General features: G+C 42.9%; 5 protein-coding genes and 2 long non-coding RNA genes across 12 annotated transcripts in view; 5 read left to right on the top strand and 2 right to left on the bottom strand.

The window, feature by feature from the left end:
* LOC112067942 (uncharacterized) overlaps positions 1–27,289 on the bottom strand; it is a 539,689-nt gene that overhangs the window by 333,812 nt on the left and 178,588 nt on the right. The gene's annotated exons all lie outside the window — the stretch shown is intronic.
* Positions 1–27,289, top strand: part of LOC111958455 (uncharacterized) — a 320,242-nt gene that overhangs the window by 274,295 nt on the left and 18,658 nt on the right. The gene's annotated exons all lie outside the window — the stretch shown is intronic.
* LOC111958399 (transcriptional repressor RHIT-like) overlaps positions 9–27,289 on the top strand; it is a 35,828-nt gene continuing 8,547 nt past the window's right edge. The window contains exons 1-3 of one of the 2 annotated variants that reach the window (XM_070437179.1): positions 9–30; positions 26,088–26,212; positions 26,398–26,571. In XM_070437179.1, coding sequence (XP_070293280.1) covers positions 21–30; positions 26,088–26,212; positions 26,398–26,571 — 309 coding nt within the window. In that variant the 5' untranslated portion in view covers positions 9–20. Of the gene's footprint in view, positions 31–20,270; positions 21,010–26,081; positions 26,213–26,397; positions 26,572–27,289 lie in introns of those variants that run through there. The other variant, XM_023979655.2, reaches the window with a different exon arrangement.
* LOC111958434 (oocyte zinc finger protein XlCOF20-like) lies at positions 208–3,039 on the top strand. The gene has a single exon (XM_070437234.1). It carries the CDS (start codon positions 231–233, stop codon positions 693–695), a length of 465 nt encoding a protein of 154 aa, XP_070293335.1. The 5' UTR covers positions 208–230; the 3' UTR covers positions 696–3,039.
* Positions 4,154–15,301, top strand: LOC139023656 (uncharacterized). 2 transcript variants are annotated; one of them, XM_070437206.1, is made up of 4 exons: positions 4,158–4,679; positions 5,791–5,921; positions 6,107–6,280; positions 15,145–15,301. In XM_070437206.1, exons 1-4 carry the CDS (start codon positions 4,403–4,405, stop codon positions 15,208–15,210), a joined length of 648 nt encoding a protein of 215 aa, XP_070293307.1. In that variant the 5' UTR covers positions 4,158–4,402; the 3' UTR covers positions 15,211–15,301. The 2 variants fall into 2 exon arrangements, with proteins under 2 accessions (XP_070293306.1, XP_070293307.1); XM_070437205.1 differs by lacking the exon at positions 15,145–15,301 and having other exon boundaries at positions 4,154–4,679; positions 6,107–11,203.
* Positions 12,764–14,913, bottom strand: LOC111958453 (uncharacterized). The gene is made up of 2 exons (XR_002876532.3): positions 13,377–14,913; positions 12,764–13,275 (listed from the first exon to the last, which is right to left on the bottom strand). It is a non-coding gene; the product is annotated as an uncharacterized lncRNA (long non-coding RNA).
* On the top strand, positions 15,677–20,253 carry LOC112067945 (uncharacterized). Its single transcript, XR_002893475.2, has 3 exons — positions 15,677–15,784; positions 15,993–16,120; positions 17,653–20,253. It is a non-coding gene; the product is annotated as an uncharacterized lncRNA (long non-coding RNA).

Raw genomic sequence — 27,289 nt, 5'->3', positions numbered from 1 at the left:
TCCCCGACCGATACAAAGAAATGGCAAGAGGTAACATTTAGCATTGGCCGAGACAACCCCTCTGCGCATGTGACATTTTAGGCGTTTATCTAGAAATGGGTCATGTTTTTGGGTAGGATGCAATAATTTCCCTCAATTACTTCGCCATCTTGCACAACGGCACTGAATCCATTTCTAAAACATATTGAATTAACGTGCCTATTAGGGATCGCGACCCAGTGTCCACGTCGATGGCGCCTTCCGATTTACAAGGCTGTGTCCTTTTCGATCAGGTATTGAACTCAAACGACAGGGCTAGAGCCCAGGCTCAGGGAGGAGGAGCCACATCAGGCAGTAGTAAAGAGAAACGGTTCCTCTGCATGTTCTGTAACAAAGGCTTCAGCTGCTCCCAGAAGGTAGAGATCCACCAGAGGGTCCACACAGGGGTGAAACCCTTCAGCTGTACCCAGTGTCACATGCGCTTTGCCCAGGCTGGCCACCTGAAGAGGCACCAGAGGGTCCACACAGGGGTRAAACCCTTCAGCTGTACTCAGTGTCAAATGCGCTTCGCTCAGGCTGGTGACCTGAAGAGGCACCAGAGAGTCCACTCAGGGGAGAAACCCTTCAGCTGCCAGATGTGTGAGAAGAGGTTCTCCCGCCAGCACCAGCTGAAGATGCACCTGAAGGTCCACACAGGAGAGAGGGCATTCTCCTGAAGGCATATATAGATTTCTGTGTTTAATATTTCTGAATATTATATTGCATCCAGACATTGTGTAATAAGGCATGTATATACACACGCGGAATCATGTAGTAACCCAAAAAGTGTTAAACAAATCAAAATATATTTTATATTTGAGATTCTTTAAAGATTCTTTAAACCTTTTGCCTTGATGACAGCTTTGCACACTCTTGGCATTCTCTTTTGGTTACTACTGTGCATTCGGAAATTTTTCAGACCCCTTGACTTTTTCCACATTGTTACATTACAGTCTTATTCTAAAATGGTTCAAATGTTTTTCCTCATCAATCTACACCCAAAGGAAACCTGGCACCATCCTTACAGTGAAGCATGGTGGTGGCAGCATCATGCTGTTGGGATGTTTTTCAGCGGCAGGGACTGGGAGACTAGTCAGGATTGAGGGAAAGATGGAGAAAAGTACAGAGAGATCCTTAATGAAAACCTGCTCCAGAGCGCCCAGGACCTCAGACTGGGGCGAAGGTTCACCTTCCAACAGGACAAGGACCCTAAGCACACAGCCAAAACAATGAAGGAATTGCTTTGGGACAAGTCCTTGAGTGACCCAGCYAGAGCCCGGACTTCAACCCGATCTAACATCTCTGGAGAGACCTGAAAATAGATGTGCAGTGACGCTCCCCATCCAACTTGACAGACAGAGCTTGAAAGGCTCTGCAGACAAGAAATGGGAGAAACTCCCCAAATACAGGTGTGCCAAGCTTGTAGCGCCATACCCAATTAGACTCGAAGTTGTAATCGTTGCCAAAGGTACTACTGAGTAAAGGGTCTGAATACTTATAAATGTGATATTTCAGTTTTATTTTTTATAAATGTGCAAACATTTCTAAAAAGCTGTTTTTGCTTTGTCGTTATGGGGTATTGTGTGAAGACAATTTAATCAATTTTAGAATAAGGCTGTAACGTAACAAAATGTTTAAAGTCAAGGGGTCTGAATACTTTCCGAATGCACTGTTCATTCTACAGACCTTACTGAGGATTCTCAACAATTATTTGACTGTGGCACCCAGAATAGTTAATGCTCTAAGCCAATGTGTATTCCATATACAGTGATTCGCATTGGGGGCATTTATTTGACCTTAATGGAAATGTCACTTAAATATGAACAAATAAATCATTGTTAAACTTTTTAGACAATTATTTTTCATATGAGTGGTTGACACTTCTACTATTACGTGGGGGACTTTTATTCTGAAAATCTCAACTTCCWCGACACGGAAGTACTTTTTTAGTGTTGCTGACATGACATGTGATGAGTTMACAAATCAAATGCCAACTTGTGCTGCCACTGGACAGCGAAAAACKTAATTTAACTTTTTTTTAAGGTGGAGTTTGTAGTAAAGTGTTGATTTAGATGAAATACTGTAGCTCCTTCCTAAATYGTTATTTCAAATMATTTTGGTGACTTCACAGCAAATGCTACCTATTCGAAATGTAACTAGCTAGCAGGCTCAGCTAAATACAAATCCCCCTATATACAGCGACCTCATGAGATTTGTAAATGAAAGAGGAATATAATAATACAAATTGAATGGAGTTTCCCCATCTTCCCATTTAGAGTTTCTGGCAGAGCACAGAAATGCCCTTATCCAGGMTGTGTGACAAAGGCATTTCCTAACGGATCTGCTAACTTTCTTTGTTGTTACATTAAAGGTTGAAACCAACAAGCAGTACCTCGAGCAGGAAGAGAGGCAAGAACCATTTGTCCGCCAGCTCACTGACAAGCTACACTATTCACAGCCCTGTGTAATGTTCAATGTAATCGCGTTATTATACTTTTTGAAACATGTCTTTAATGTGTATTTGTTTTAGCTGTTAGTTATAATTCCCTATGTGTTAATACATTTGTGTTCACATCATTATGGCTTTATGTATGTCTTATAAMTGACCAAAGGGGTCTGACTTTAAATTAAATACAGCGTCATGCATTATAGCATCTTTATGGATGTGTTATGAATGACTATCTCACTTCAAACTAAGTATTACAGGACACTACATAGTGTCAATAAATAGGTTATCTACAGTCTGCTGATTTATGAAGGTTCTCATGATCCACAGGTTATTGTATGGTGTGAGAAGTATTTAAAATGGGTTGATGGACCTGCAAAATGTGTGTGTGTGTCAGAACCAAGAAGATTTGGGAGTAGTCCAACCTGAAATTACCGCACCAGGTATTACTCTAGTGTTCCCATGCTGGAGACCAGGGCTTGATTACAACCTGTTACAATGTTGCCAACATTTTGTGACTGATCTTTCAGTGGGGGAGTGGATAAATGTGTTAAAGACCTGACTGGGCCCAGCACCGYGYATATSGCTCGTTTTTGTTGTGTGTGTGTGTTTCTGTACTGAGGAACATGTAACTTGGTTCCAGAAGAAAGACACTTTCAATTTCTTTCGGTTGGGGGCTTTCATCAAGGTAAGTGTTTCTTGGCGTAACGTCGTCCTTAGGCTATTGCACACACAGCACATACTGTATAAACCTGGGATATCAACCATCCAAAGTTGGCCTTAGTGGGAGTGACCTTACWGAGTATAACATATGTCATCATCACTAAACAAAGTCATAATTATGGCTAAACCCTGCCCAATTCCACAATTGATTGTCTTACGTGATTTTAAACCTAACCAATGAAGGCCGAGTTTGATGCATTGGTCCACCAGACCTTCCGCACAAMATGTCACCCTTTATAWAGCACATGTTTATATCATATGTCACATTGGTGATTGTCACACAGTTATGCCACATTTATGAACCTTTTAATAAAGAATGACATATGGTTATAGATGCTTTTTAGCATGTATTTAAAAAATATATATATTTAACCTTTATTTCACTAGGCAAGTCAGTTTAAGAACAAATTATTATTTACAATGACGGCCTACCCGGCCAAACCCGGACGACGCTGGGCCAATTGTGCGCCGCCCTATGGGACTCCCAATCACGGCCAGATGTGATGCAGCCTGGATTCGAACTAGGGACAGCAGTGACGCCTCTTGCACTGAGATGCTGCGCCACTCGGGAGCCCAGTGTAGTGCTTATGRAGGCTATAAACTGAACGTAATTTAAAGCGGGACCGTAATATGTATGTCCAATATGAAAAAAATAATTGGATTTAAGGTGATTGGCCACTAAAGGGCCGCAAAATGAGCAGCAAATTCCTCTGGGTGTTAACTCTGTGGATTTGAAACTAAAGTGACCCTGAATAAAATGGATCCCCTTTTACTGCATAAGGTGCAATAAATGATAGTACACACACAMAAAAAACATTGACCATTTAGGATTGAAAACATAAAATTAAATACAATCAAAATATATTTTAGAAATACTTGTACTTATTGGTTGTATGATAACTAGTATAAAATATCGATAATTCTGCACATTTTCGCCTTAATTATTAATGTACAAAGTAATAGGAAAGGATTCTTATTCTGAAGGATTCCAAAAATCCGTGACCTGGAAGTACTTAGCTAGTTATTCTTGCCTGCTTCAGTGTGGTAAAAACATGTACGTTTTTATTGTTGTGATTTAGTCGCTTGTTAACACCCAGGAAGTCTAAATATGACTTAACTGCACTCCATCACATTCTTACCCTAGGTCATCTTTAATTCGCGTTGGAGACGGGGCTTGGTTGATAGATGTTATCTAGATAACGCTAGCTGCTAACAATGGCTAACTGTATGGTTTTTCACACTCAAATAGCCTCCATCATGGAGGTGCTAGCAAATGCAGCCGTGGCAGAGATCTGTAAACTCGTAGACGACGACTATGCAGTGTTTCGTGTGGAAATAACTCAAAGCCAGAAAGAAAACAGGTCATTGCGGAGAAAACTACTGGAACTGAAGGTGGCACGGGAGCGCGCAGAGAGGACAATGCGAGAGCGCGTCCTCACCAGTCGTCCCAGTAGTGTCAAGATCCTCGATCGATACAGAGGAATGGCAAGAGGTACGTTTTTGCAGGACGAGGGTGCGCTGCCTGTCGCCCCTAGTGTATAGCACAGTGCCTATCTCCCCGTTTTCCTCTGCACAGATTGTATCACCAGATAATGAATGCGATTCAACCAAACATTTTTGGACCATTATACTCGTAGTTACAGGTGTGGCTATACAAAACGTCGCCAGATATGAACTAATCTCACCWGGTATTGGCGATRCTATCTTCGTCCTCGATGTGTGGAAACAGGAGTCTAACAAAATGTTTGTGTCCAGTTGCAGGGAGTCCGTTTCATTTTAAAAACTGTACATTTTCTAAATTCAATCCGATTTTTGGCCCATGAAGTAACCAAGACCGGTGTCTGTCATCATGACGTTAGACAGTTTGGGGTGGACTCACCTGTCTCAATCAATGGTGAAGTTAATTTTGCTTGGCGGTGCACCTGGTAAGTGGAGATTCATTTATGGACCAATGGAATGGTCTAAAATGCCCAAACTCTGGTGGGTCATTCAAAACGAACTCAACCAGTGAGAGAAGATTTGAAAAAGACAGGAATGAACATTGTTGGATTAGTTAATGGACCCCCAAAAATGATTTATTTTAATAATGGAGCATTTTCTAAATTCAAACAGACCRGACARACATTTTATGAGACTCCTGTTTCCACTAATTGAGGATGAAGATAGTATCGCCAATACCGGATTAGTTGAAAAATCTTGCCACACCTGTAACTACTAGTACAATAGATACCAAATGTTTTGGTTAAATCACATTATCCGGTGTTAGTCTGTAGCCCCTCTGCACATGTGTTCAGGTGTCCAAAATAGGATCTTGGTCAATTTTTGGATGGTATGTATTAATTCCCCTAATTACTTAGCTATCTAGCACAAAGACACTATCATATTCTAACCAGATTCTTGATTTACTGCTTTTGTTATTATTTCCTTGATAAACAATTTGATGCATGGAACATAATACATCAATAAATAGTATATCAAGAAGATATAAGAAGTGTTACCTTACATCCTTGCCAATTCTAGACCGTGTCAATAGTGTACAACATACCGTTGAGCATTGACAGTAGCTAACCTAACCACCTCTTTTCCCCCAATCACTCTCTCAGGTGAAGGACATCTCACTGGAGGACACAGGATCTCTGTGAAGCCAGCGGGACACAATACATGGMGAGATGACCAACCAATCACTGTTGATGAGGGGAGTAGAACCTCAACCCAGCACGTTATTGTGATAGAGGTTAGTGTTGCATTTAAAAATGAATTACAGTTCCTTTTGCAAATCATATGTGGCCCATTTATTTCAGAAAGGCTCCCCTCAGCTATTCACTTGCTTACATGTACATCCTCATTTATCTGCCATAAGGGAGCTTGTGAGGCCCTATGGCAACTCAACTAATGTATAACCTCCTCTCGYCTTGTCAGTCTGCAGATGCAGAGGCTGCAGGTCCTGGGGTCAAGCTAGAGAGATCTGAAGGAGATGAGTGCCCACAGCACAGCAGAGAAATCCAGACTGGGGTGGATGGAGCGCCCCTTGTAGCCACGGAGGACCCCACCACCGCCCCAGCRCAGCCCAAGACCCAATGCAGTATCACAGAGGTCAGTGGAACGCCGAACGCCATCCTCAAGTCAGAGACAGACACCGAGACTTTAACTGTAACRCACAGGCTTTTACACACAGGATCTGACCACAGATCAGACCCAGAGAGGCTGAGGAGACTGKGCTGTCCTCCTGCTCCTGGCTCAGAGTATATACCGGTATTTCCCCATAGCCAAAGGACAGTTCATTCCCATGGTGATAGTGACGTGTTAGACACTGGCGKTGATGATCCGTCTTGTTCTTACACTACAGAAATGGACCCTGGCAACATGCCCTTGGGATTAGAGACACAGACTGATCTGTCTAGAGGGAACTGGAACCTGTACAGTAGTAGTGTATACTCTGAACGGTGCCTAAATAAGAAAGGGGAGGGTCTGGTCGTAGATGAGGTGACTGTGAAAGTGGAGGGCGATGTTCCTCCCACATGGAATCCAGATAGTCACCTAGGAGACGGACACTCACAGGGCAGATATTGCTTAGATTACAGGGGAAGCGTAGAGACAAATCCAATAGTCGCAACCCACTCCCCTTTACACTCATTCAGGGATCGTGAGCCAGTGTCCACCTCAATGGGGCATTCCGATTCAAACGGCCTCGTCCCTTTCGATCAAGTATTGAACTCAAAYGACAGGGCTAGAGCCCAGGCTCCGGGAGGAGGAGCAACATCAGGCAWTATTAAAGAGAAACGGTTCCTCTGCATTTTCTGTAACAAAGGCTTCAGCTGCTCCCAGAAGGTGGAGATCCACCAGAGGGTCCACACAGGGGTGAAACCCTACAGCTGCCCCCAGTGTCACATGCGCTTCACCCARGCTGGTGACCTGAAGAGGCACCAGAGGGTCCACACAGGGGAGAAACCCTACAGCTGCCCCCAGTGTCACATGCGCTTCACCCAGGCTGGCAGCCTGAAGAGGCACCTGAAGGTCCACACAGGGGAAAGGCCGTTTGCCTGTACGCATTGCGGGAAGAGGTTCCCAGAGAGGACCTACCTCAGGATACACCAGCAGAAAAACCATCCCACTCTATAAAATGTAAACCATTCTACTTTATAGCTTATTACATTTAGATCAAACCCTGCATCAAAGACAGATTMATTTTCATTKTTGTCWGCAGAAAAGATCCACAGATGCATTTGGAATAATGAGATTAACAGATTTCAGTGTTGAATATTACTGGTTAGAATATTGCATCCAGACATTGTGTGATATATACGCCTAAAAAGTCTGTTACATAGTGTTTGTACTGAATAGTCTATATGATGTTAGGAAATGCCCGTTTCATTTTTAATTATGTATTTAAAATGTGTTTATGTTCAATAGAATGAAAAGTCCCATTTTGGTGATGCTTTAGTATTCGGTACCAGTCAAAAGTTTGGAAACACCTACTCATTTAAGGGTTTCTTTATTTTACTATTTTCTACATTGTTGAATAATTGTTTAGACATAAACTATACAATAACACATGTAGTAACCAAAAACCCCAAAAAGTGTTAAACAAATAAATGAGATTCTTCAAAGTAGCCACCCTTTGCCTTGATGACAGCTTTGCACACTCTCTCAACGTGCTTCACGAGGAATGCTTTTCTAACAGTCTTGAAGGATTTCCCACATATGCTGAGCACTTGWTGGCTGATTTTCCTTCACTCTGCCATCCAAATTACCCCAAACCATCTCAACTGGGTTGAGGTCAGGTGATTGTGGAGACCAGGTCATCTGATGCAGCATTCCATCACTCTCCTTCTTGATCAAATAGCCCTTACACAGCCTGGAGGTGTGTTGGGTCATTGTCTTGTAAAACAAATGATCGTCCCAATAAGCACAAACCAGATGGGATGACATATCACCGCAGAATGCTGTGGTAGCCATGCTGGTTAAATGTGCCTTAAATTCTAAATAAATCACTGACAGTGTCACCAGCAAAGCACCATCACACCTCCATGCTTCACGGTGGGAACCACACATGTGGAGATCATCCGTTCACCTACTYTTCGTCTCACAAAAACACGGCGGTTGGAACAAAAAAATCTCAGATTTGGACTCATCAGACCAAAGGACAGATTTCCACCGGTCTAATGTCCATTGCTCGTGTTTCTTGGCCCAAGCAAGTCTCTCTTATTGGTGTCCTTTAGTAGTGATTTCTTTGCAGCAATTCGACCATGAAGGCCAGATTCACGAGGTCTCATCTGAACAGTTGCTGTTGAGATGCCTGTTACTTGAACACTGTGAATAATTTATTTGGGCTGCAATCTGAGGTGCAGTTAACTCTAATGATATCCCATGCAGCAGAGGTAACTCTGGGTATCATCATACTGCTTGATGGTTTTTGCGACTGCACTTCAAAGTTCTTTATGTTCCGCATTGACTGACCTTCATTTCTTAAAGTAATGATGGACTGTCGTTTCTCTTTGCTTATTTGAGCTGTTCTCACCATAATATGGACTTGGTCTTTTACCAAATAGGGCTATCTTCTGTATACCACCTCTACCTTGTCACAACACAACTGATTGGCTCAAGCGCATTAAGAAGGAAATTAATTCCACAAATTAACTTTGAACAAGCCACACCTGTTAATTGAAAGGCATTCCAGGTGACTACCTCATGAAGCTGGTTGAGAGAATGCAAAGCTATTAAGGGTGGCTACTTTGAAGAATTTGTTTAACACTTGTTTGGTTACTACACGATTCTACGTGTTATTTCATAGTTTTGATGTCTTCTATTATTCTACAATGTAGAAAATAGTAATTTAAAAAATGAGTAGGTGGTTACTGGTACATCACATCTGATCTCACCCTATTCTGCATACACCCGACAGCGCTTTATAACCAGTATACACTTACTAAATATACCCACACTAACAAACACCTACTCTACACGTCCAAATAGTTTAGTCAGGTTTGTCTGTCTGACAGGTTTGTCTGTCTTATCATAGTGGACTTATATTTACACACCTCTACAATGCGTCAGACACATTAATGCATTGTTGTACAATTGACTAGATATCCCTCTTTCCCATCATATTTATGTCCACCATGATGGGTTTAACAACCATGAAGTCATTCTGTAACCACAGTATAGGACGCAAACGTTGTGGGGATGGGTAAACGCTCCGGGACCATATTTGCAAAAATTAGAGGTTAAATTGAAGCATCCGCCAATTAAAATCATTGACGTAGTTGCACATGATTAAAGGCTTCATGTTAGCTGTTCCCATTACATAATCTTGCACATTTAGTCCTATGCTAATCTCACCAGGTKGCCTTGATTATTTCCTGTAATAATTTGTGTATTTACAAATTAAAATCGTCAACGTAGTTGGATGTGTTTCAACACTTTTTCTTGGACGTATAATCGCACACTGATAATCATAGCAACTAAATCACGTGTATTTGATTTACTGGTCAAATTGCTGTGTAGAGTGACTAGCTCGGTTCGAATCTCACTTGAGATTTTCCCCCCTTTGAAATTCCATTTATTTTGTGTTAAGAAGGGACGTAGCCTACAGCTAGAAAATTAAAGATGAATAATTCATATAATAAGGAGCTACCTTTTTCTTCAGCCTTGCAGACAAACAATCTGCTATGGCCAAATAATCATATTGCATAGGCTATATTATATGGACTTGTACACGTAAATGTAGGCCTACGTTTTATATGTATATTTATAATAATCTACTTCGTCACGTTATTTGACGAGCATTCAAGTGTAATAGAGTAGGATTACAGGTTGCACGCTCACTATCATCCAACAGATGGGAGTATTGCAGTTATAAAAATAAAAAAAATATGTATTGTGAGTCCGGACCGGAACCCACACTACACTTAGCCTACTGTATGTAAAATATTCAAAAATCGACAGTCTTAATGGAGGAAGACACTTATCAGTATCAGATGGTGAATTACTTATATTTGACAAAGATATCCAACTCTGATTCTCATATTCTGTAATATAGGAATTCCGATCACGAATATAGCAATAGTCTACATTCATTCACRTCAGATAGTGTCCTCCTTATGCTTTAACTTATTAATGCATATGGGACTTTGTATGGTACACTTCAATTCACTTCGACAATGTGTGAGAACCCTCATGTGAAATCCATTAATTCAATGTAAAAATTAAGACCGGTACATAGGCTACTGGCACCGCTACATAAATAATCGATACTACTATAGTATAGGCTCTTACATAGACGTGTAGGCCTACACCTACATATACAATGATATGTGTATTATAATCATCCACTTCGTCACATGTGGAACAGCAGTGAACAGTATTTTCCTTACCGAAAAGGCTTGCAGCGAGGGGTGTTCGAACCCGCGGTTAATATACACTGGCGTTTACTAAACCGCTTCTGCGCTGTTTGCCACCTGGAAAGCAATGATGGTTACCTTACATGACAATTCCATGACACTGATTTTTTCAGCATTTTTTTTTCAATGTATGATTAATTTAAATGTTGTACAGACCTCATRTTTTTTCCGTAAAAGCACATGGATGTATGTGAAACGGATAAGCAAAAACGTGGGACTTTGACATATATACAAAAATGTTACTTTAGTAAGTCTCCTAAACAAGGATGCGACGATTATGTAATATTGTCAATCTACATTTGAGACAGAGGAACAAAAGTAAACCTTGAATTGAGGTTTAAATGTATTCCTCTGGTGGCCAAGTTGTCCTATTTTAAGAAATGCCATTGGTTTGTGGAGAAAAAGTTAAAGGTCTTTGATAGGCTGATACGGATTTTTTTTACAGGAAATAWTCACTGCCACCTGGTGAGGTTAGCATAGAGCTAAATGTTCAAGCTTGTGTAATGGGAATCGCTAACATTTAGCTTTGTAAAGTGTTGGTTAACATGTAAACATTTGGTCCCATGTYTCATAAGCTGAAATAAAAGATCCCAGAAATKTTCCATACACACAAAAAGCTTTTCTCAACTTTTTTGCACAGATCTGTTTATATCCCCATTAGTGAGCATTTCTYCTTTGCCAAGATAATCCATCTGACAGGTGTGGCATATCAAGAAGCTGATTTAACAGCATGATCGTTACACAGGTGCAYCTTGTGCTAGGGGACAATACAAGGCTACTAAAACGCCACATAAGTCTCAAGTTGAATGTGCAATTGGCATGCTGACTGCAGGAATGTCCACCAGAGCTGTTGCAGAGAATTAAAAGTRAATTTCTCTACCATAAGCCACCTCCGTTTCAGAGAATTTGGCAGTATGTCTAATGGGCCTCACAACCACAGACCATATGTAACCACACCAGCCCAGGACCTCCACATCTGGCTTCTTCACCTGCAGTATCGTCTGAAACTAGCCACCAGGACAGCTGATGAAACTGGGTTTGCACAACCGAATAATTTCTGCACAAACTGTCAGAAACCGTCTCAGGGAAGCTCATCTGCGTGCTCGTCGTCCTCAACAGGGTCTTGACCTGACTGGAGTTCAGCGTCGTAACCAACTATAGTGGGAAAATGCTCACCTTCGATGGCCACTGGAACAGTGGAGAAGTGTGCTCTTCACGGATGAATCCCAGTTTCAACTGTACCGGGCAGATGGCAGACAGCCTGTATGGCATTGTGTGGGCAAGCAGTTTGCTGATGTCAATGTTGTGAACCGAGGTCCCCATGGTGACGGTGGGGTTATCGTATGGGCAGGCATAAGCTACAGACAACGAGCACATTTGCATTTTATCGATGGCAATTTGAATGCACAGAGATACCATGATGAGATCCTGAGGCCCATCGTCGTGCCATTCATTCGCCATCATCACCTCATGTTTTAGCATGATAATGCACGGCACCATGTCGCAAGGATCTGTACACAATTCCTGGAAGCTGAAAATGTATCTGATCAACAGATGYAAATCTGTATTTCCAGTCATGTGAAATCTGTAGATTAGGGCCTCTTATTTCAATTGACATATTTCCTTATATGAACTAACTCAGTTTAGAATATCTACACTGACCAAAAATAAACGCAACATGCTCTAAGATTTTACTGAGTTAGTTCAWATCAGAAAATCAGTCAATTGAAACATTCATTAGGCCCTAATCTACAGATTTCACATGACTGGGAATACAGATGGACACAGATATTTTCAGCTTCAAACGCAACATGCAACAATTTCAAAGATTTTACTAAGTGTTTTGATTACTTTAAAATGTAGTAACAGRTCCATGTAGAATAAACCACCCTTTACATAACATCATAGAAGCAGTGTTCTGCTAATATAACAATGTGAAACTTTCATTKTCATTCCCAGCAGATACTGTGCCTATCAGCATTTTGTCTGGTAGTAATGGGGCTACCTTGGCAAACATGTCAGAGTGGTCATACCTTCCTGTGTGGTGTCCCATATACAACAGGAGTTCCCTGATCCTGGTTCAGAATACACAGGGTTTCTCCCTCCACATATTGACTGATACCATTCAATTCAATAATTTAAAAAAGGCAATACAAGTAAAATTTGTCTAGTAAAATGTTAATGCCAGGTCTCGCTTTATTCAGAGACATCAGTGTCAATCCTGTCTGTTAGTCTGGACTTCATCACATCATCTTGCAAGTCTCCATGTGCTGACTCCATACATGTTTCTGTGAACACATACCTAGTCACTGTTCTATTACCAATGGCAGTTAGGATAGGTAATATCTGACACACAAACAGGTACTATGTTGGAGTTTGAACAAGTCAGATAAAACCTGCCCAATTATGGTCTCCCCATCAAACGACTGGCTGCCGTCTGGCAAAAGCATCTACAGTCCATCTGTAGAACTAGGCAGAGTTGAATCAGAGTTTATCCGTGACAAATGGAATGAAAAGGGTGTTGCAAATACTGGACATTTCTGCTGTACTGTATTATTTGTGATCACCTTCTGTCCCACATTGTGGATGTGTTGAGTGCCAGGTCTCTCTCCATTCAGAGACATCAGTATCAAGCCTGTYGGTCAGGACTCCATCACATCTCTCCATGTGCTGCCACCATAGCTTAATCTGTGAACACATACACAGTCAGTGTTCTATAACCAAATAGCAGTTAGAATAGGTGATATGACAAACTATGTTGAAGTTTGAACAGGTCAGACTAAACCTACCTAATTCTGGTCTCCCCATCAATGACCGCTGGTGAGCAGACAAGAGGTGAGAATTGAGGTAAGGTCTTTGCCAGCACCCCGTTTGTGTTTGGTCAGTCACACACAAACAGAGCACTGATTACATTATCAATGGTGGTTATGACTCGAATGGTGGAACCAAGCTGCTCGCTGAAATAGAACGGTAAACATTTGACCAGGTCAAATGTCACCAACCCGATTCAAGCATCCTCCCTGTTCAATTTATAGGAATGCTCACATCGAGGGCATGTCTGCGTGATGCTGAGGGTCCCCTTGCTGGTCTTCTCTATGTTGCATGTTTGGCAGCAAACTGGATATCTMTTGAACAACTGCTGCAAGCAATCCTCATAAACAATGGACTTCCTCATCTTAWGAGGTGGTGTTAGGGTTATACAATAGACAGCCAAGTGGTAAATTGCATTTTGTTATAAAGAAATGACAAAGCTTTTTGATAATGCACTTCACAACCAAAATGACTGTACTACTTGTATCTGCTTGACTGGGTAATTCACCTAATAGTTTAACAAACCGTGTATTTTTTATACAACCTTTCATATAAAACACACATTACCGTTGTTGATGAAGTTGCCTGTGTCATCAGGGCAGTAACTCGGGTCAAGCTAATTCTAGGTCGTCACTAGTTACCACAGCCACAAAGTCAAACACCTCGCCTATTTCTACAATTTATCTTATTAAAATGTGATTTTAAACGTAACCTTAAAATAAGACCAACATACATTTTTAAATGTTACATTCATTTTTGCCATATAACCGATTGTGGAAACCCTAATGATATGTTTTATAGATGTAGACTGACTGTAGCTYCAGATTGGATTCAGGCCAGTGACGCCATTGCGGGTTGTTGCTCCTAGTTCATCGTATTAGTCAGACCCACACATGAGTTAACTATCACCATAGTTGCATTTATTATTTAGTTTTGCCCKTGTAAATAACGTACAGAAGACACTTGCAAATCCGACTTGTCAAATGATAACGTTATATAACCAGCAGTATGAGCTATTGTAACTAGCTAGCTATGCTTAAAATAGTCAAACGTTAGCTAGCCTGCCTCGCTTTGTCAAAAGATAGCTACTTAACCAGCAGTAACGTTAGCTAAATTATGCCAGAGGTCATATAACAGTATCTCTGGTTATACTCACCACCACCGAACGTTGCCCACCAAGCTAGCGTTACTATACTGGTGGTGCAGAGGGGACTGGCGAACTCCAACCGCCTTTCTCGCATACTAGGGTCCTTCGGCAGGGCATGCAAACCATATAACTTTGGGTGTGGAGTCATGGTCAATCCACACAGGGCTTTTTAGTCATAAACGGCCGTGATGGAAAAAAAGAGCCCCATTCTGAAAAGCGAAGCGGATGGGCGAGTTGCACGTGGAGCTAGGAAAAATTGGGGATGATTTGTTGACATAATTGTAATAAAAAAAAACTTAATTTACTCGTTGTGACGCACTTAGTTCCAAACTTCGTTTTGACAGACTGATGCGCCTATTTTCACACTATAATAATGTTTGTGACTCTTATCAATGCCACATAGGCCATTTATGGGATTGGTTGATTTCATGGGCAGTCGCTCTTTAGATCTTTTATTAGGCTGATACGGAAATTTGTTACAGGAAATAATCAATGTTCACAAGTATGGCCCCTTACAAGTTGAAAGTGTATTTATTACCTGTGTGTATGTACCCGAGGGAGTGTATGTTGGTGTAATCTGTATCACCTCTTCCTTCCAGGAGGAGGAAGGTCCAGAGGTGCTGCTGGTGAAGGAGGAGGGTGTGAAGAGGGTCTGGGAACCCTGAGGGGAACATGGTCATGGATGACAACCGGACTACACAACCTCCCAAACCACAGAGGAACCAGTTGAACAGCACAGGACCCACACACAGTCTCACTGAGGTGAGCCCACTGTGAACTACTGTCTGAATGGTATTGGTCAATGCCTGTATCCACAAAGTCTCTCAGAGTGAAGTGCTGATCTAGGATCAGTTTATCCTTTTAGATCATAATGAATATAATTATATGGAAAGATCCTAGATCAGCAATTCTACTCTGAGACGCTTTGTGGATACGGGCCCAGGTATTGATTCAAATTGTCTTAAGTGTGGGACCATGCCTTTGAATTATCAAACCATTAAAGAGTGTCAAGTAATCAAATCAACTAACATGTTTGCATAGTACTCATAGCAATCCCTCATTGCCCAATCAGAAGATGCTCATATCAGATTTCTGGATCCAACRTCCTCTCACTCTATCTCTTACAGTTAGTAGACATGGAGGATGGGAAGCCTGATCTGCTRCTAGTCAAAGAGGAGACAATAGAAGACGAACCAGAGACCATTGATCTGCTGAGTGGACTAAAGATGGGGGAGCAAGGTAAGGGAGAAATACATACAGCCTACATACAGTAATATATCTTCAATGAGAATAGTGATGGGGAATTTGTCTGAATTTTCATCATTCATAAAATTAAATCAATACAACCTATGTTTACATCCAAAAACACATGTTATAATGTATAAACTTGAAACTAGAGTTCTCTCTGCCATGTTCGTAAAGTCTATTTTCTAACATCTTCCTGCAGGTGGTTGGCTGGAGGCTAATAGTGGAGACTGGGTGGCCAACTTGGATTCCCAGACCTAGACAGGTGCAGCCAAGGACTCTGGGGATGACATCACTGAGCAGGCCAGGACCATAGGCGACATAGTGGAGGTCAGTGGATGGGACAGCGTCCTCAACTTTGAGCTGCGGTACAATACTCTTAACCAGAAACAGACAGTCAAACACAAAACAACATCCAATCTTAGTCTCCATGACAGCAAACTGTCTGAGAACAGGCAGAGGCGTAGATTTGGTCTGCGGGGACAGGGAGGTGTCCGTATGTGGTGGGAGAGAACAGACACAGACTCGGCTAGCGATGCTCCATCCTGCTCCTATAGTTGTGATTCAGAGAGACTGATGGCACCTCAGGTTAACCCCCTAGCAGGTTCTGCCTTCTGCCTGCCTTCTAAAAGATCCATCAACTGGAACATGGACCCTGCGACAACACAGACACTCCCTGGACTTCGTCCTTCTCACACTCTCCTAATGTTAAAGCAGACCTCAGACAATGCCAGTGCCTCAACACCAAATGGCTACACAAGCCCATTGACAAATGACAGTAGTAGAGACAGAATCAGTAAAGATGGCAGCGCCTAAGAGAAGCGCTTCCATGTTCATTCTGTGAGAAGWCSTTCAGTTTCCCCATAGAGGTGGAGATCCACCAGAGGATGCACACGGTGGAGAAATCATTCAGCTGTGCCAGGCCAGTTTCTCCCACTCGTTCAACCTAAAGAGGCACCATATGGTCCACACAGGGGAGARAACCTACAGCTGTCCCCAGTGTGAGGAGGTTCTCCCACCAGCACCAGCTGAAGAGGCACCTGAAGGTCCACACGGGAGAGAGGCCATTCACCTGTAAGCATTGCGGGAAGAGGTTCTCAGAGGAGCAACCTCAGGATACACAAACAGAAAATGCACACAGTATAGTAACATGTAATAAATGACTAGTTAGTGTGTTTGTAGTTCACTCTGTTGGTTTGGGATATAGTAGGGAACTAGATGAGGTGAACTGAGGAAAGAATGAGTATGATGAGGCAGAGTAGATGATATGGTTATGGTTGGTGTGATTCTGTCTGTAAAAATGCTTCACTGATGAAGAGTGACAACTATGTCTCTTTAGGTTGATACTGGTGTTTTATAGTGAGATAATGATAGTGCCTTAATTCACTTGACAAAATAGATAAGATCCATGTAATGTTGAACCCAAAGTATTCTAAAATGAATTTGATCAAAGCGAGGGTACCAGCTTTACAGAAAAGGTAAAGTGTTACCATAGTGAGAAGTTATTCTACTTGTATTGTACAAAACGATACATAACAAGTACTATACTTCAGGTTATGTGACTATGTCAATTTTGTTGAAATAAAAACTGTGCTGACTGATTTGGTTATATTTGTATCATTGCAGGGACTGAGTTTCCCTTATCTCAGTCAAACCAAATAATTATATTTCATTCGTGAATCAAAAGATATGGAMATTTTTATAATAAACTCCAATGGGTCCATATTGTTAGGTATTTTAGAGATAGGTTTGACTGTGAATACCATTTATAATATAATATCATGTTTCTGTGTGTACAGTAAAKAGTTTCTTATATAAACCTTTATATGCTCTTCTGCTCAATTTGTGTTTATAGTCTGCAGTCCATGAGGACCTGCTGATTTCTGGTGTTGCTGGCTGGAGAGACTGGACCTCTGAAGTGGCTGGTCACAAACCCTGGCCCTGGATCAGGAGCTGTCACTCTTCCTTCCTGATTCAGAATCAGGACAGAACACGAGGGACAAAGACTCCACAATCACGCAAGAACAACCAGTGGACAGGTGGACTGAACAACCTCAGTCCTGGTGGTCATCAGAAAGACAGAGGCTCCAGTCAGGGATCCAGTCTGCAGCCCAGACCCTTCTCTTCACAGTTTCAGTGCAGTGAGGGAGCACATCCTGTGGCTGATAGAGACCTCCTGTTCCTATGATACAAACAGCACAGTATCGATGATGCACAGAGCATGTCACCCTGGGTTTCAGCTTCACAGAGAGTGACGGAAGTCCCCCCCTGGTGGTAGTCCATCAGAAAGTATGTCTTCTACTTCAGGGTCTTGTATACTACCTGGTGACTGGGTTCATAGAAGACCTGGGCCTGGGTCTAGCCTTCCTCAGTTACCTCATGGTTACCCACCAATACAGACAGGGTCAGGATGGGTGTTCTACAAGAGGTACTTAGCCTATAACACAGCACACAATCCCAACAACGCCCAAACAATGGCTAGATGTCAAGGAGTGTGCTCAAATGTGGCTCCTGCTTCTACCTCCTCTGGTGTCATTGGGTAACAACGTGGGAGGCCAAGCATGAGGACGGACACAGATAAGCCGTATGCCTGCCCCACGTGTGGGAAGCACTTTGCTGAGGCGAACTATGTGAAGAAGCACCAGAGGGTCCACACTGGGGTGAAACCTTTTAGCTGTACCCAGTGTCACATGCACTTTGCCCAGGCTGGTGACCTGAGGTGGCACAGAGGGTCCACACAGGGGGAGAAACCCTACAGCTGCCCAGTGTGAGAAGAGGTTCTCCCGTCAGTACCAGCTGAATGTGCACCTGAAGATCCACACGGGAGAGACGCCGTTCGCCTGTACTCACTGCTGGAAGAGGTTCTCAGAGAGGGGCTAMSTCAGGATACACCAGCAGAAAAACCATTCCACTCTATAACAGAAAGTAACCATTCTACTCGATAGCTTCTGATGTTTAGATCAAACCCTGAGAGTAACAGATTTCAGTGTTGAATATTGCATCCAGACATTTTTTGATACACACGGTATAAGGCACATACAGTGCCTTCAGAAAGTATTCATACCCCTTGACTTATTCCACATTTTGTTTAACACAGCCTGAATTCAAAATGTATTAAATATTTTTAATACAAAATCTCACCCCATCTACACACAATACCCCATAATGACAAAGTGAACATGTTTTTAGAAATGTTTGCAAATGTATTAAATTAAATATATAACAATCCAATTTACATAAGTATTCACACCCGGGTCAATACATGTTAGAATCACCTTTGGCAACGATTACAGCTGTGAATCTTTCTGGGTATGTCTCTAAGAGCTTGCCACACCTGGATTGTACAATATTTGCACATTCTTTTTWAAATTCTTCAAGCWMTATCAAGTTGGTTGTTGATCATTGCTAGACAGACATTTTCAAGTCTTGGATTAGATGATCAAGCCTATTTTAGTAAAACTATCTAGGCCACTCAGGATCATTCAATGTCATCTTGGTAAGCTACTCCATTGTAAATTATATTGTGTATATTTGGCCTTGTTTTAGGTTATTGTCCTGCTGAAAGGTGAATTTGTCTCCCAGTGTTTGTTGGAAAGCAGACTGAACCAGGTTTTTCCCTCTTGGATTTTGCCTGTGCTTAGCTCTWTTCCGTTTCTTTTTTATCCCTAGTCCTTGCCGACGACAAGCATATCCATAGCACAATGCAGCCACCACCATGCTTGAATAATGAAAATTGGTACTCAGTGATGTGTTGTGTTAGATATGCCCCAAACATAACGCTTTGTATTCAGGACAAAGTTGTTAGCAGTTTTACTTTGGTGCCTTATTCCAAACAGGATGCATGTTTTGGAATATTTGTATTCTGTACAGGCTTCCTTCTTTTCACTCTGTCATTTAGGTTAGTATTGTGGAGTAATTACAATGTTGTTGATCCATCCTCAGTTATTACTCTTCCAGCCATTAAACTCTGTAAATGTTTTAAAATCCCCATTCGCCTCATGGTGAAATTCCTTGGCGGTTTCCTTCCTCTCCGGCAACTGAGTTAGGAAGGACACATTTTTGTAGTGACGGTGTATTGATACAYCATTCAAAGTGTAATTAATAACTTCCCCATGCTCAAAGGGATATTCAATGTATATTTTTTTCACCCATCTACCAATAAGTTATCTTCGATGCAAGGCATTGGAAAACATCCCTGGTCTTTGTGGTTGAATTTGTGGTTGAAATTCACTGCTCGACTGAGGGACCTTACAGATAATTGTATRTATTGGGTACAGAAACGAGGTAGTTATTCAAAAATCATGTTGAACATGATTGCACACAGAGTGAGTCCATGCAACCTATGTGACTTGTTATGCACATTTTAACTCCTGAACKTATTTAGGCTTGCCTTAACAAAGGGGTTGAATACTTATTGACTTTAGACATTTCAGCTTTTAATTTAATTCATTTGTAAAAAATAATTTTTTTAAATTAAAAACCTAATTCCATTTTGACATTATGGGGTATTGTGTGTAGTCCACTGAAATGTTTTTATTAATTAAAACATTTATACTTACAACAAATTGTGGAGAAAGTCAAGGGGTGTGAATACTTTCTGAAGGCACTGTATTTGTTGGGTGGTTATGCAATACCTTTTTTGTAAACGAAATGTGCAATTCACTCTCCGACCTGTCAGGCGGCAATACACAACACGTCTAGTCTGCCGTAAAACCACACGAAGAAAAATAAGTAAACGGAAGTGAACAGTGACCAAGAACGCCTTAGCGTTTTTATAGTTATTTCGACATTTATTAACTCAATAAGACTAATTTAATTGCATAGCAAAACATACTTACCACAGGCAGTCTTTAATTCGCGTTAGAGACAGGACTTGGTTGATATGTGTTATTTAGGYAACGCTAACTGCTAAGGTTATCTAACAATGGCTAACTGTAATGGTAACGTTATGGTTTTTCACACGCAAATAGCCTCCATCATGGAGGTGCTAGCGAATGCAGCCGTGGCAGAGATCTGTAAACTCGTAGACGACGACTATGCAGTGTGTCGTTTGGAAATAACACAAAGCCAGAAAGAAAACAGGACATTGCGGAGGAAACTACAGCTACTAGAACTGAAGGTGGCACGGGAGCGCGCAGAGAGGACAATGCGAGAGCGCGTCCTCGGCAGTCGTCCCAGAAGTGTCAAGATCCTCGACCGATACAGAGGAATTGCAAGAGGTACATTTAGCCCCGTTCCACTCTGCGCATGTGTTTGGATAGTATGCAATAAGTCCTCTGATGTGATTACTTGGAAKTCTTGCAAGAAGTTAAGAAGTGTTGKTTTATATCCTTGCCAATTCTAGACRGTGTCAAAACTGACCGAGGTGAAATTTGTTTAATATTGGGTATTCSGTGTATATTTGGTTYTCTCTCGTCAATAGCTACCAAGCATGAGATAATACGATTTCGGATTAAACAAAGCGTGCCATAACTAAGAAAATACTATATTCTGAATCAGGATGGAGAAAAATCCACCCCTTTTTTCGTTGTTGAATTATTTATTATTTTCAGGTTTCAGTCTTCAATAGCTCTTAAATAGCATTCACTGTTCAGCTATTAGTGCCTTCAGAAAGTATTCACACCCCTTGACTATTTCCACATTTGGTTTTGTTACAGCCTGAATTTAAAATGTATTATATGTAGATTTTGTGTCACTGGCCCACACACAATACCCCATACTGTCAAAAGAGGATTTTGTTTTGTTGAAATTAATAAAAAACGAAAAGCTGAAATGTCTTGAGTCAATAAGTATTCAACCCCTTTGTTATGGTAAGCCTAAATAAGTTCAGGAGTACAAATGTGCTTATCAAGTCACATTAGTTGCATGGACTCACTCTGTGTGCAATAAGTGTTCAACCTGGTTTTTGAATGAATACCTCATCTCTGTACCCCACAAACAATTATCAGTAAGGTCCCTCAGTTGAGCAGTGAATTTCAAACACAGATTCAACCACAAAGACCAGGGATGTTTTCCAATGCCTCGCAAAGAAGGGCACCTTGACAGAGCTTGAATAATAAAAAATTAAGTGTAAATATTGTACAATCCAGGTGTGCAAAGCTCTTAGAGACTTACCCAGAAAGACTCACAGCTGTAAGTAATCACTGCCAAAGGTGATATGTATTGACTCAGGGGTGTGAATACTTATGTAAATKAGATATTTCTGTATTTCATTTTCAATACATTTCATTAGAAACATTGGACCTTCTGATGTAATACATTTGATTGTAAACATAAACATTGGGTGCCTGGAGAAGAGAGGATTCCCCATTATTGCATTTTTATAACAAGCCAATGTGATCACATCACACCAGAGAAGCTCTCGCCAAAATCAAGGAGCCACCCAATCACCTAGTCTGTTAGGTGGTCTTTTGTTCCTCTTTGGCCTCCCTTTGGGTGTCTGACCCAAGGCAGGGTGAGTAACAGTCTATGCTTGGCCTTGTTGCAATATGCTACCCCCACTAGACTGAACTCCATCTGGTGTCGCAGACCCACTCACAAAATAAGTGGTATCAGAAGCAAGCTCTGCGTCCTTCTCACTGTTTTGATCGTCCATGAACAGGTTGGGTAGATCCAGATCGGAGTCGTGGAGGCCTGCATCCAGATCAGGCGTCAAGACCTCTGCAGGTTGCCACGCTTCGGCGTGTGTGAACACCCAGCTGTTGTCTAGAGTCGTGAGTTTGTCGTGATGAACAACATTCACCTTTGTTCTCGTACTCTTTTGGAGCCGGTAAACCAAGTCGTCCAGCTGTCCCAGTATGAAGTAAGAATCCTCATAGGATGGTTGGAACTTCCTAACTTTGTCCCGCAACCGCTTTGTTCCTTTAATTAAGTACCATACTGTGTCACCGTTATAGTGTGTCCTCGCAACATTCTTGTCATACTGCTTTTGGCACGCTCCTCAGACTGACCCTGCATTTCCMTTTCAATCTGGTGAGCAAGTTCCAATCTGTCTCGTAGATGTACAACATACTGTGGATGGGTCTTGGCGTGGTCATGATCGTGTGGCAAGCCAGCCACCAGGTTGATGGGTTCTGTTACTTCTCTTCCAAAGAGAATCATGTTCGGAGTGAACCCTGTTGAGCTGTGCTTTGTTGCTCTATAGGCTAACCTTTATTTAACTAGGCAAGTCAGTTAAGAACAAATTCTTATTTACAAAGACGGCGTACCCCGGCCAAACCCTAACAACGCTGTGCCAATTGTGCGCCTCCCTATGGGACTCCCAATCACGGCCGGTTGTGATACAGCCTGGAATCGAACCAGGGTCTGTAGTGACGCCTCTGGCACTGAGATGCAGTGCCTTAGACCGCTGTGCCACATTATTTGGAAGACTTCAGACTCAAAATTGGAGCCTTGATYGCTGTGGAGTGTCTGTGGGGCTCGACACACCCATTCAGCTGTCAGATCTTCAGCCACTGTCACGGCTTGATCGTTGGGCAGAGGGTAGGCTTCCACCCACTTTTGTGAAATAGTCTTGAACCACCAATATGTAGCGATTGTAGCATTCTGTCTCGTTCATGGGGCCCATGAGATCAATGGCGATCCTCTCCATAGGTACTCTCACGCGGACAGTGCCCATAGGTGCTTGGGGTTTCCTCGAAGGTCTGGCTTTAGCGGCACAGTTGGTACATGTATCTTGTCTGCAAGATGTGTGCGTTCCACGCCAAAGTGACCACCTACTGGGCCATCATGCATCTGCTTCATGATGTCCGTCCGGAATACACGAGTTAGGAGCATCTGTGGGTAAAACACTGCGCCTTCGGTACAGTAGATGCGCCATAAGAGAATGCCGTCCTTGACATACAGTCTCTTCCACTGGTTCCAATAGGCCTCAGTCGCTGGCCCGAAAGGCGACACAGCCCCCCACGATGGCTGTTCCTGTCCTTCCTCGAGCCATCTCTTGACGGGGCCCATGTCAGAGTCTGCCATCTGAGCTTGACGTAATTCCTCAGTAGTCCATCCATGGAACAGAAGTGTCACTTGCGTCGGTGAGGCTAATCTTTTCCACGTCCGACATTTCATCTTCACTGTCCCGATGACMCGACTCCACGTCRAAKGCAGCTCCAGAATCTCCAGGGAGTGTAGGCTGGGGTCTTCTCCTACCCCCACTGAGCGGCGCTCCATAGAAGTAGCTTCCACAGCGTAATCAGCTATACTGGGGCCGCGGTCAGACTGCACTTGTACCTGAAACGGTCATTGTTCTGGATAGGGTCCTGTAAGTGCAAGGGCAAGTCTGGCAGCAGGGCCTCCTGGACAGGACGTCAGCATTTGTGGTGGCGTCCTGGATGATGTATGACCTTGAAKTTATACTCCAAGYTTCTCGAGCCACCTCGCCAGTTGACCTTCTGGTTCCTTCATCTTATGAGCCACCGAAGGCTGCTGTGGTCGGTTCGCACAATGAAGGGTCTTCTGAGCAGGTATTGAYGAAAGTGTGTAGTGAACTCCACTACTGCCAGTAGCTCCCTCCGTGTGGTACAATAGTTTTGCTCGGTGGAAGACAGCCGCTGGCTCCCATACGCTAGTATGCTTTCATCGCCGTCCTGCATTTGGGACAAGACGCCTCCAATGCGGAAGTTGCTGGCGTCTGTATCGAGGATGAGGTTGCCACTTGAGTGGATAGCCCAAGACGGGCGTGGTGGTGAGTAACTTCTTTCATTTTTTGGATGCCTCCTGGGACTCTGGCGTCCACCAGAAATGAGCATGCTTCTTTGTAAGCTCATGAAGGGGCTTGGCTGCAGCAGCAAAATCTTTTACAAAATCGTAGGTAGTACGAGGCCAGGCCAACAAACTGACGGACTTCTAAAACTCTGGTAGGCTGGTCCATTTCTTGGACTTTCAGAATTTTCTGGGTATCTGTGGTGATGCCGTGTTCAGAAACAATGTGTCCAAGGTAGGTTACTTGTCGGCGGAAGAGACAGCACTTGGAGGGTTTCAATTTCAGGTTGGTTTGGCTTAGCCGATTGAACACTTGTGCCAGGCGTTGGAGYATCTCTGTGACATCCCTTCCCAGGATGATGATGTCATCTAGATATACTAGGCAGGTCTCACATTGCATTCCGGCCAGGACGCGGTCCATTAGACATTGAAACGTCGCTGGTGCGTTGCAGAGCCCAAAATGCATCACATTCCACTCAGAGGCCCTTCCTGCTGCAGAAAGCGGCCGCCTTACCGTCGCTGAGAATAAGCTCTACCTGCCAGTAACCTGACGCTAAGTCCAAAGTGCTAAACCATTTGGCCGCCAACAGGGTATCTAGAGTGTCTTGGATACGAGGAAGTGGATATGCATCCTTAACAGTACGCTAATTTAGAGCCCTGTAGTTCACACATAGACGGTATGTCTGCTCCTTTTTGCGTACCATAACTAATCGGTGAAACCCAGCTGCCGTGGCTTGGAGAGGCTACTCCAGTTTCAAGACTTTGCTGGATCTGCTGGTCTGCATTGAGCTGTTTTTCTAATGTCCATTCAGAAAGTACAARTGAGGAGGGACAAATAATAGAACTGAAATGAGCATAACATTGCAAAAATGTAAGCCAGTCATGATGATCAACCAGTGCGAGGAATGAAGACCGGTGCCAGTTTTACATTACTTTCCTCTTATTAAAGCAAACGTAGCTCGATTGAATCTTGTAGGCTAATATTTTTCGTATCATTATTTCTCTCTCTCATTACGGAGTCATCTTTGGACAACATGATCTTGCATTGACACTGCCTGCTCACAAGGAAATTACAGCCGCAGGCATTGTCTTATGTCGGAGCGCATTGGATTCCGCCATCTGACGTGAGACAATGCGTAGCAGGTTTATTGTTATTGTTTTTAAAATTCAAATTCAATATTGCGCCAAATGTGCGCACTCCATGTTCCATAACTTGTCATGGAAAATGAATGTTTCCAACAACCAATCAGCAACTGCGCGGTAAATCCGTCTGCATAATGAATGTTGAGATTGTCCGAAAGCTTTGGAAAATGACAGGCGTGAAATGTTAGCTACGAASACTGGTACCCAGMCTAGCTCCTAAACAAAGTRTGTCATGAATATTGGGAGGATGGAGAAAAATCCACTTTTTGGGGCAGGCTTTGCACACTTTGTTGAAGAGCTATTGAAGATTGAAATCCCCCCCCAAAATTAAAAGGTATGGACTTCGTCTAACTCCCGAGTTCTGCAACCAAATTGCAAACACAGAAAGGGGTCTATACTGTGGAGCAGATAGTAGCTAACCTAACCACCTATTTTCCCCCAATCACTCTCTCAGGTGAAGGACATCTCACTGAAGGCCACAGGAGCTTTGTGAAGCCAGCAGGACACAATACATGGAGAGATGACCAACCAATCACTGTTGATGAGGGGAATGGAACCTCAACCCAGCACGTTATCGTGATAGAGGTCAGTGGAATAGTGTTGCATTAAAAATTACAGTTACTTTGTAAATCAAATGTGTCCCCAGATATTCACTTGCTTACATGTACTGTACGTCCTCATTTATCTGCCATAGGGGAGTTCCTTACGACTTCCTTACGACATTCTTATCCAATTCAAACATTGTACCGATAATAACCTCTTCTTGTCAGTCTGCAGATGCAGAGGCTGCAGGTCCTGGAGTCAAGCAGGAGAGGACTGAAGCAGAGAAGGACCCACGGCACAGCAAAGACATCCAGACTGGAGGGTCTGGAGCACCCCCTGTAGCCACGGAGAACCCCACCACCACCCCAGCGCAGCCCAGGACCCGACACAGCATCACGGAGGTCAGTGGAACGCAGAACGCCGTTCTCAAGTCAGCGACAGACACCAAGACTTTAACTGTAACACACAGGCTCTTACACACAGGATCTGACCACAGATCAGAACCAGAGAGATTGGGGGAGCGGAGACTGGGCTGTCCTCCTGCCCCCGGCTCAGACTATTTACCGGTATTTCACCAAAGCCAGAGGACGGTTCATTCAAGTGGGCTTGGGGAATCGTTAGACACTGGCAGTGATGATCCGTCTTGTTCTTACTCTACAGAGCTGGACCCTGGCAACATGCCCTTGGGTTTAGAGATACAGACTGATCTGTCTAGAGGGGACTGGAACCGTTACAGTAGTAGTGTATACTCTGAAGGGTGCCTTGATAAGAAAGGGGAGGGTCTGGTCGTAGATGAAGTGACTATGAAAGTGGAGGGTGATGTTCCTCCCACATGGARTGCAGATAGTAACCTAGGAGACAGACACTCACAGGGCAGAGATTTCTTAGATTACAGGGAAAGCTTAGAGACAAATCCAAATGTCACGACCCACTCTCCTTTACACTTGTTCAGGGATCACGACCCAGTGTCCACATCGATGGGCCCTTCCGATTTACACAGCCACGTCCTTTTCCATCAGGTTTTGAACTCAAATGACAGGGCTAGAGCCCAGGCTCAGGGAGGGGGAGCCACGTCAGGCAATAGTAAAGAGAAACGGTTCAGCTGTACCCAGTGTCACA

Source organism: Salvelinus sp. IW2-2015, linkage group LG34 (assembly GCF_002910315.2).
Source record: "Salvelinus sp. IW2-2015 linkage group LG34, ASM291031v2, whole genome shotgun sequence".
Lineage (NCBI taxonomy): Eukaryota > Metazoa > Chordata > Actinopteri > Salmoniformes > Salmonidae > Salvelinus > Salvelinus sp. IW2-2015.
Note: the sequence above shows the minus strand (reverse complement) of the source record. Positions and strands in the feature narration are given on the sequence as shown.